A 10,737-nucleotide genomic window follows, 5' to 3' on the forward strand; every position below is an offset into this window, starting at 1 on the left:
CTTTACTGGGCAAGACAATCTATGAGAAACCCCTTCCGGGAAAAACAGAATTTTAGAACTTAAAAAAAAATTGTCTCACAAGCTGATACTTAACAACAAAAAAAAAACCTAAAAAAACGGATTCTTTGACTCTGGAAGTTTTATCCGGAAGAAGCAAAATACTGAGACCAGCAACTACTCGGGAATTAGCCACAAGCTCTGAAACTAGCCAACGGCCCCACACTCCCCCAACGAAGCTTTGGGGCCTGAGGATATACCTTTTAGGCGCGCAAGCAGGAGTTGGGGGCAGGAAGTTGGAGGCGGGGCTTATATAGAGGCTGGCGAGCAGGGGCGGGAGAGAGGCGTGGCACACGCGCGGGCTGGCCTTGGGATTGGCTGAGAGGCCAGCCCGCAAGGGGCGTGACGAGGGCTGGTCCTGGGGGCGGGGCTAGATGCCTAAAGGCCGGGGCGAAGTCGTCGGCGCGCCCGCCTGTCACCGGGAGGAGACCCGCCGAACGCTCGGACGGATCGTGTCGGTTCGCTGTCATGTCGCTCTCGAACCCCAGCTCGTGGGTGGCGGCGGAGCTTCGGAAACACGCTTCTCCTTTATCGCCCCCCGCGGGCCCTGTTTTCCAACCTCCTAGGAAGCGGCTCCGTCTGGAGGAGCCGGGGGCCGTCCCTGAGGCGGGCTGGAGGCTGCCTTTGGTGCCTCGGTTGTCTGAGGTGGAAAAAGCCTGGGAGTTGACACCCTGTCGACCCCTCACCGAGCTTTTCCTCTCGGCCGACGTGCTGTTTGGTAACGCCACTGAATCAAGTGGGGGGACCTCAGTCGCTGGGGCGCCCAGATGTGAGGTGGGCAGGCGCGAGAGCCGACGCCAGGGGAGCCCTCGTTGGCGGTCCCTCCCTACGCGGGGTTTCGGTCCTGTCAGAGCTTCCAGAAGGTTTTCTGAGGCAGGAGACGAGTTCCGCGCGCCAAGCAGTGTTAGATCCGAAGCGGGAGGTCGCCAGCCTCTGCCCAACGCTCCCCTCACACGCGCGCTGCTTGAAGTCAAAGGCGGAAAAGGATCTGCCGCCCAGGAGAGAGACACTAGTCAGAAAGTCCGTCGGTGTCTGAAGCGGACCCCCAGTCCACTTTTAGATGTTCCCTTTTGTAAGAAAACTCAGGCAGAATCTCGCGAAATTCGGAACAGGTGTCAAGCTGGCAGGGTTACGCCATCAAATAATGAAAATAACACTTCAGTATTTCCACTAAAAATAGCGAAACGGCCAAATCTGCCCAGCGTGGAAATTGCCAAACCCGGCTATTTTGGAGATAGCAGTCCAATAAGTATTATCCCCGAGTTTCCAACGGATTTAAATAGCAGAATGTCCTCTGTCTATTTAGAGGAAATGGCAAGGAAAAAGAATGACATAAATGAGGCATATGTTAGGGGTTTCACAAACATTTACTGGTCCCAAAATAGACCTGATGCTAAGCAAAAGTTACAGGATGATAACAAAAGTGTGGCTGCAGAAAATATTTTCCCCAAATGTTATGAAAGTAACCCCCAGTCACTCAGCAACCAAAACACTTGTGTGAGAAAAAAAGACTTGATCAGTTTAAACTACTACAACCAAAGCAGATTCAATTCTGATACAAGACACCCCGGGAAGAAAGTCACTATAATACTCGAAAATGAAAATTGGGAAGAATTAGTAACCTATCTAGACTGTTACATGTTTACCACTATGTTAAAAAACTTTCAAACACTAGAGACTGGGGATTATAACACTAGATCCATTTTCATAAAAAACAGAGAAAATTGTATCATGAATAATTATGGGGCAAAATACCAAAATATGAAAAAAACTGGAGAAAACTTTGGTTTTCTGCAGTTATTAGAAGTAGATCCTTTAAGTACAGATTATTACAATGTAAAAGTCGTGAAAACTTATGAAGAACAACCAAAATCTCTCATGATTGGAATGCAGAGTAGCCAAAAAACTTTAATACTTTATTTTTGGTTAAATGGCAAAGAAGAAAATGATAATATGGTGCAGTTAAGATATAATACTACTCAAAAAGACTTTTATTTGAGTAGCATTTTTGAAAGTTTTATCACGGAAATTTTTTGTTTTTATAAAAGCATTTTAGGAATTCAAAATAATAATAACATTTTAACTTGGTATGAATTTTTGACATGTAAAAAGCAAGTTGGTGTTCAAAATTTGGTAACTAGAAATATGAATGTAAATAGAAGGCACAGTATTTTTGAGTTATGTTTACAAACCAATGTTTCAGAACGTCTAAAGTTCATATTGAAAACGAACATAGATTCTTTGCTCAATAATACTGACATTTCAACAGTTGCTGAAAGTGATTCTAAATTAGGACAGGCATACATTTCCAAATGGATAGTGCATTTAAACTATCCAAAAAATGTAGTGGAAAGTCATACTATATATCTAGAAAGAATTTTAATGTTTTCAAAACTCTTAGAAGATACCTTAAAACCTATGTTAGAAAAAAGAAAGCTGTTTAAAAGTGAAAATGTTTTTGAAAAGTCTAACGATAAAAAGTTTGATTCCTCCAGTATGACAACTGAAATTATACATTTTCCAGTTTTTGAAACATATAAAAAATTTCCTCTCTTAATGAACTTCAATGACAACATGAATGGAATGTGTTTGACAAAAGAAATAGCTTATAACAATAACAGTTGTCCTGAACAACTCATGTTTTTGGGAAATGGACCTCACTGTATTACCAATGCAGTTAAAACATATGTTCAGTTTGATTCTCAATCAATACAGCATGTTAATGAAAATTGTTATGAAATAAATATGTACAGTCAAGATTTAGCTATTGAAAGAAAACATGAATCTAATAAGATGAGTAGCTTTACTTTTAAATGCATGTCTGATGATAACTTCAATATTAGGCAACAGGCTATACCAAAAGATCAGGACATAAATTTTAGAGAAGAAATCAATTTGACCCCCATAACACAAATAGTACATTTTGGGAACTTACTAAGTGAAAATGAAGGGAAAGAATATAACTTAATTTTGAAGGAGGAAGAAAAAGTCACAGCACTTCTTGTTCAACAAGATAGTAAGATAGGAAAGGAAGAGAAAAATGCTTCTTCTTCAATGAGTGGCATGTTTCCTGTGCAATCAGTTTTGTTAATGAATAAAAAAGTATGCAAGGAAGAAACTAATAGATACATTGATCAGAATAATGTAACTGATGATAATGAATATGAAAGCATTTTGCAAGAAAGTGAGTTAGCAAATCCAAAGCACTTTTATCCAAAGAATGACTCTACAGAAAGTGAGAATTATCAATTTGATTTGAATGTAGCAAACAAAGAATGTTTTCAGGACTTAACTGCCAAGTGTTTATCAACAGAAGCTCTGACAATAGTCAAAGATTTTGAGATGAAAAGTAAATTTGATTTAGTACTTGAAGAACTTCGTATGTTTCATGAAATTAGTAAGGAAAATGAAATTCTAAACACTGCAGAAACAAACAATGGGCAAGAAAATTACTCTGGAGAAAATAATAACATTGAGGAGGTGAAAATGAAGATAAAAGAAGATTTGAAAATGGGTACTGTCAACAAAATATGTACATCTTCTTTCCACTGTGATAATAGAGTAGCTTCTTCTCTGCACAAAAGACATCAAAGTTTATTTAAATGGAAAGTAGTACCTGAAAAAGGAGAACAGGAAGTTCCTGAAGAATATTACAGTCCAAGGACATCAGAGCAAGAATTATTCTATCCCACTGAGGAAGGTATGAAACTATCTTTAAAACATTTGTAAAAAAAGGGTGTTAATTATTTTTGCTGTGAAGACCAAATATATAACTCTGGCAAAAATGGTAAAATATAATGTATTAATGCAGATTGTTTTTCCTATAATTATTCAAACACATTAATGTACTGAAGTTGATGGTAACAAGTGACTAAGATTTTAAAATGAACTTTAATGAGTCTTTATTTATCGTATCAGAATTCAATGGAGAAAATATATTTAAAAAATTTGTAATATTAATGTTTCATATAAAAGTAACTTTTACTATAACATATTGACATTTATTTTCAGTTGGTGCAAACTCTTCAGCAAAAAGACCTGCTTTGGTTTCTAATGAACTTAATGAAGAAAAATTTCATCATTCATTCAAAGGAGGTATGATTCTGACTTAATTTTAAGAATACCATCTAAGATGATTATCATATTCTTATATTTTGAGCATTAAAAAAATACACTAAGGTTGTTAGAAAACAAGATTTAACAGTTTATAAACTAATAATTTATTAATGCAAATTCTAATAATATGAATTATAGAAATTCAAAATGCTGTTTATAATATTTTTGTTAAAATGTTTTATCTGTGTTATGAGAAAGGTGTTAGATATGTTTAACACACACAGCTAATATATGTAACATTAATTGACAAAATTAATGGCAAGATTTTCTAAGTTAAATTTTTTTGATGAAATGTTACTCCCAATTATCTATCTATCTATCTATCTATCTATTATCAGTGTTTTATATTCTTTAAGTTTGTGTTCTTTTCACATATTCATTTTGCTTAGTAATAACATTAGCATCACTTATATATCATGATTTATAAATTTGATGTCAACATTTTTAGAACTATTAAAATAATGATACTAAAGAAAAGCTAGCCAGCTGATCTAACTTTTGCCCAAATGATCTACAATAGCACTGTAGCACTGTCCTCCCATTGTTCATCAATTTGCTCAAGCGAGCCCAGTAACATCTCCATCGTGAGACTTTTTTGTTACTATGTTTGGCATATTGAATACATCCCGGGTAGGTTGCCAGGCTTTGCCCTGCGGGCAAGATACTCTCAGTAGCTTGCCGGGCTCTCCAAGGGGGGCAGAGGAATTGAACCTGTGCCGACCAGGTCTGCTGCATGCAAGGCAAACGCCCTACAGCTGTGCTATCGCTCTAGCCCAATCTATAATATTAGAATAAAATGAATTAATTTTAATATATACACAGCTTGGGCTGGAGCGATGGCACAGCGGGTAGGGCATTTGCCTTGCAAGCAGCCAACATGGCCGACCCGAGTTCAGTTCCTCAGCCCCTCTCCGAAAAAAAATCTGGCTTGTCACCATTAGTAGAATATTTACAGTCTGTAGTACAGTAGTCAGTTACTTCAGAATTGCATTCCCCTCTCCCCCTTTTCAGTTTATAGTGAACTAACCTTAAGAACAGGGACCAGGGCTGCAGAGTACAGAGGTTGAGGCACTTGACTGGCATGCAGCTGACCCTGATTGATCCTGAGCACATCATGGTCTCCCAAGCACTGCCAGGAGAGACCCTACCTCCCCGCACCGCCCCTGCCCCCCAGCCACAGCACAGAGTCAGAAATAGTCACTGAGCACTATTTGACATGGGCTAAAAACAAAATGGTGAGATATTATGGTGGGGGACAAAGGGTTGTGATAGCTTAAGTGGTAGCATGTACTAGGTCCTGTATTTCATTGCCTGCACTGAATGTCACTACTCTCCTAGCTCCACTGGCTGTAAGCCCTATAAAAATATATCCATGTCCCTGGAAGAACACAAGACCATAGGTAAATAGCCTTTCCTTCGAATAAAGGGAATTAAATAATGGAATAGTATTTCATGAAACTAAAATGCAGGATGATAGGTATTCACCTGGAATAGTTGGGGTTGCAGTTCTTCGAGGAGAGAAAGAAAGGAAGAATGCACTCAATAATATATTTTGAGAAAGTATGAAGAAATTCAGTATGAAGAAAAACAGTGCCAGGCTTTTTTCACTATGGCCACCCCAGAGTGGGGCGGGTGAAAGCCCTCCCCTCCCCAAGGGACCCAGCCCCCACAGCCGACCTCCACCACCCAACCTGTGTCATGCTCCAGGCTGCTTTCCACATGCTCAGGCAGAGCCTCACATATGAGTGAATATATTCCTGGACTGTGCGACACATCGTAAGACACTTTTTACCCATTTTCCATAATTAGCATACCATATTTGATAGAGAAATGTGTCTTTATATATGTATATATATGTGTGTGTATATATGCATCTCTTAGCCCAGCAAGTTACCGAGAGTATCCCGCCCACATAGCAGAACCTGGCAAGCTCCCCGTGGCGTATTCGATATACCAAAAACAGTAATAATAACGAGTCTCATTCCCCTGACCCTGAAAGAGCCTCTAACACGTTGGGAAAAACAAGTAAGGAGAGCCTGCTAAAATCTCAGGGCTGGAACAAATGGAAACGGTACTGCTGCCCGCTCAAGTAAATCGAAAAACAAAGGGATGAGTGATACAGTGATACAGTGATGTAGAAATTTTAGGAAGCAAGTAGCCATATAGTCAACAGACAAACTTGTTAATAAAATGGCTGTATGAGAAAGATTCAAATATACACACAAGTTGAAAAAAGAAATATTCAAGTCTCACTGTCATGGAATATAAAATAACATGCATGGCTGGACATATTATTTTATACTATTTAGCATAGTCATCTTGTTTTCATTTCTAAAGTGTAATGAATATGAAAAGATCTTCCTGAGGCTTGTTTAAATCCATAGTGTAGGGGAAAAGTTGAAAGACACTGGAGTGATGATGAGAAGAATGAACTCTGCTTAGGTGATGGAGAGCTTGCTTCTGCAACATTGTTTTGGGAAACTCCTTACTGCTCTGAAATGTTTTTGATACCTGTTCACTTGCCATCATGGTGTCTCAACTTCCCACAAGGGCTCTAGAAAGGGTTGGAGAGATAGCACAGCAGGTAGGGCGTTTGCCTTGCATATGGCTGACCCCGGTTCAATTCCTCCTCCCCTCTCAGAGAGCCCGGCAAGCTACCAAGAGTATCCCGCCCGCATAGCAAAGCCTGGCAAGCTCCCCATGGTGTATTTGATATGCCAAAAACAATAACAAGTCTCACAATAGAGATGTTACTGGTGCCCGCTTGAGCAAATCAATGAACAATGGAAGGAAAGTGCTACAGTTCAGTTCTGGAATATCTTTCCTCTCTTCTCATTGTGATGTGAAGTCTAGAAGCTTGAAATTATTTTCAGCATGTGTTTTGTGCCAGCAGCAACAGTCAATGCTGGGTGTGTTTGATAAGACATAGGGAACATTTGAAATTTTTTTTTCTAATTTTTATTAGTGAAACACCATGAGATACAGTTGTAGACTTACAAATTTTTGTGCTTGGGTTTCAATTATACAATGATCAAGTACCCATCCCTCCACCAGTGCCCAATTTCCCCCACCACAGGTCCCAGTATCCCTCCTTTCCCCCATCCCCCGTCCCACCCTGCAGGGCATTCCCTTTTGTTCTCTTTCTCCTTTGGTGTGCTGTGGTTTGCAAAAGAGGCATTGAGTGGCAATAATGTTCAGTCTATAGTCTACTTTCAGCATGCATCTCCCATCCTGGTAGGATCCCCCCAACACCCTTTATTTGGTTCTCCCTTCTCCATCTGAACTGCCTTTTCCCCTAGCATGTGGGGCTGGCCTCCAAGCCATGGAGTAAACCTCCTGGTACTTATCTCGACTGTTCTTGGTTGTTAGTCTCCTGTTTTGTTGCTTTATGTTCCTCAGATGAGTGCAATCTTTCTATGTCTCTCCCTCTCTTTCTGACCCATTTCACTTAGCATGATACTTTCTATGTAGTACCACTCCTATGTAAATTTCATGACTTCATCTTTTCTAACTGCTACATAGTACTCCATTGTGTAGATGTAACAAAGTTTCTTTAACCAATTATCTGTTCTCCAGCACTCAGGTTTTTTCCAGATTCTGGCTATTGTAAAGAGGGCTGCAATGAACAAATAAGTGCAGATGTCACTTCGACTACTTTTTTGCCTCTCTGGGATATGTTCCCAGGAGTGGTATTGCTGGGTCAAATGGGAGCTCAATTTCTAATTTTTGGAGAATCGTCCATACTGTTTTCCAAAAGGGCTGAACCATTTGGCATTCCCACCAGCAGTGAAGGAGGGTCCCTTTCTCGCCACATCTGCGCCAGCACCAGTTGCTTTTGTTCTTGTGGATGTGGACCAGTCTCTGTGGTGTGAGATATGTTGTTTTGATCTGCATCTCCCTGATGATTAATGATGTAGAGCATTTTCTCATGTGCCTTTTTGCCATTTGGATTTCTTCTTTGAGAAATTTTCTGTTCATTTCATCGTCCCATTTTTTTTTTTTATGGAGTTGGATGTTTTCTCTTCTTGTGGAGTTCAACCAGTACTTTGTATATCCTTGATATCAACCCCTTGTCAGATGTGTATTGGGCGAATATCCTTTTCCATTCTATAGACTATCTTTGTATTTTGGTCACTGTTTCTTTGGAGGTGCAGAAGCTTCTTAGTTTAAGATAGTCCCATTTATCTATTTGTTTTCACTTTCTCGGCCAGTGGCATGACATCTTTGAAGATACCATTAGCTTTAATGTCATGGAGGGTTTTGCCAACTTTGTTCTCAATGTACCTTATGGATTCTGGTCCGATGTTGAGGTCTTTAATCCATTTTGATCTTACTTTTGTACATGGTGTTAGGCAGAGATCTGAGCCGATTTTTTTGCATGTAGCCATCCAGTTTTGCCAGCACAATTGAAATTTGAAAATTTAACTAATTTTATTTGTAAAAGATCATAGAAACATTTCATAACTTTAAAAATAAACATTTTCATTAGTATGTTTCACTATTTGGAATCATTAAACAATTGAAAGCAATGAGTTGCAATGCAGAACAATAAAAAATAATCATAACTCATTTAATTAGAATGTAGGAAATAAAAACAAAGAAGCACATTCTTTTAATAACACTTATAACAATAATAAAATGACTAAAGGTATGTGCTTTGTAAAAGGTCTGCTTTTGATACTAATTTATTAAGTGATTTCATACCAATTACAAAATTCCCAGAAGTGCTTGTCATATTAGAATATGAAAGACGAACTGTATACTTTGAAAAAGTAATCAGACAGACTGTAGCTTTTATCTTGGACAATAAACTTACAGTGCTAAGTACACTTATCATAAATTGGTGAAATTACCTAATTTATAACCAAACCTGGTATAATCATGCATTTTTAAAAAAATTTGGATATTTTTGTTTAAAAGGTGAAAATCTAGAAATAATATTTTTCTCTTGTTTTTAAAAATGTTAAAATTGGCTAGACATAATAAACTGATTTATAGCCCTTTTTTGATATATTATTTTCTATTATTTATAGCACTGTAGCACTGTCTTCCTGTTGTTCATCAATTTGCTCAAGAGGGCACCAGTAAAACATGCACCAGTAAAACATCTCCAATGTGAGACTTGTTGTTACTGTTTTGGGCATATTGAATACATAACTGGGAACTTGCTCGTATGGGAGGAATACTCTCTGTAGCTTGCCGGGCTCTCTGAGAAGGGCGGAGGAATCAAACCCTGGTCAGATGCGTGCAAAGCAAATACCTTAGGTGCTGTGCTATTGCTCCAACCTTATATTAATATAATTAATATATAATACAAATAATTACAATTATATTAATAATATAATCAATATATTTTATTAATTATAGTCATGTTAATTATAGTCACATATAATTAAACCTTGTATTTAGTCAATGCTTACACAGATACATGCATATTTTGTCTAATTCAGCTTAGTAGAAACCATACAGCTTAGTTTTTTTGGATTTAATATTAGATTGATTTCAGCATTTTTAGTATAATATACTATTATATTAAGGTCATCCTAATTCATTAAGGCTTGATACATTTAGTTTTATACAAGCACCACCCCATCATTTATTTTAGAAAAGCACTCTGAAAATTATAGGTATTTTTGTATTATATTATCAAGGGTAGTTAATCCTGTTTTAGTTAACTAATATAGTAACAGAGACCCCTCTCTGAAATGTCTTTTTAAAAGTAGCAATCTAATGTTAAGTACAAGGTTCATAATTAGACAGTACCATTAATAATAATAAATGAATACATTTATGCTCTATTATTGATAATAATCTCTATTAGAAGTCAAATTGTTAGAACATAGCTTAGTTATTTATCTTCTCATAAATAAAGCCACTAATTAAATTGATTTTAAAATCTATAGTTTTGCTGTTTGTTTTTGTTGTACTGCTTTTGTTTGTTCTGTTTTATGTCAAAATGCATGACTAGAAAGCTAATTTTGCTTAATTATTATTTTATACAAGGCAATTTAATTTTTTTTGTGCTAAGCTTTACTCATTAAAAAATGGTGACAGTACCCTAAAGTATTATATTAAAAGTATTTCACATGGCAAAGTATCATGGATGAATTTAATAAAAAATAATTTAAGCTTAGGTGATATGAATGAAAAATAAAATAAAATAAAAATTAAAAAAATAATACATTAATGATATTTTACTCCCTTGTGTGTTTTTGTTATCATATATATTTTAGGTAGTAGTTTCTCAAACGGAATTTCCAGAGTGTTGCCTCTTAAGACATGCAGTCGACCAATCAGAATTGGTTTGTCAAGAAAAGCCAAGCTTAAACAACTTCATCCTTATTTGAAATAAGCATTACAAAAACTTAAAAGAAGATATTGGAATTTAATGTTTTGAAAGATTTTACAATATCTGTAAATACGTTTTTTTTTCCTATGGACAAATGCTATCTTTCACTGTGAATTTTTTTTTTCTTATAAAATGGAGAGGGCTTTTACTTTCATTTTTGATAAATAATTTAATTATCTTTAAATTCTTTATATTGCATATATTAACAATATGCA

General features: G+C 37.1%; 1 protein-coding gene across 1 annotated transcript; it reads left to right on the forward strand.

The window, feature by feature from the left end:
- The first annotated feature begins 525 nt into the window (after nt 1–525).
- Nucleotides 526–10,525, forward strand: RAD51AP2 (RAD51 associated protein 2). Its single transcript, XM_056126292.1, has 3 exons — nt 526–3,757; nt 4,069–4,152; nt 10,407–10,525. The coding sequence occupies exons 1-3, from the start codon at nt 526–528 to the stop codon at nt 10,523–10,525; spliced, it is 3,435 nt and encodes a 1,144-aa protein (XP_055982267.1).
- Nucleotides 10,526–10,737: the final 212 nt, after the last annotated feature.

Source organism: Sorex fumeus, unplaced genomic scaffold (assembly GCF_029834395.1).
Source record: "Sorex fumeus unplaced genomic scaffold, SorFum_2.1 ptg000006l, whole genome shotgun sequence".
Classification (NCBI taxonomy): Eukaryota; Metazoa; Chordata; class Mammalia; order Eulipotyphla; family Soricidae; genus Sorex; species Sorex fumeus.

Coding starts and splice junctions, on each gene's coding strand:
- RAD51AP2 (XM_056126292.1), top strand. CDS start 526: ATGTCGCTCTCGAACCCCAGCTCGTGGGTGGCGGCGGAGCTTCGGAAA. Junction 3,758..4,068: donor ATTCTATCCCACTGAGGAAG/GTATGAAACTAT, acceptor ATTTATTTTCAG/TTGGTGCAAACTCTTCAGCA. Junction 4,153..10,406: donor TCATCATTCATTCAAAGGAG/GTATGATTCTGA, acceptor TATATATTTTAG/GTAGTAGTTTCTCAAACGGA.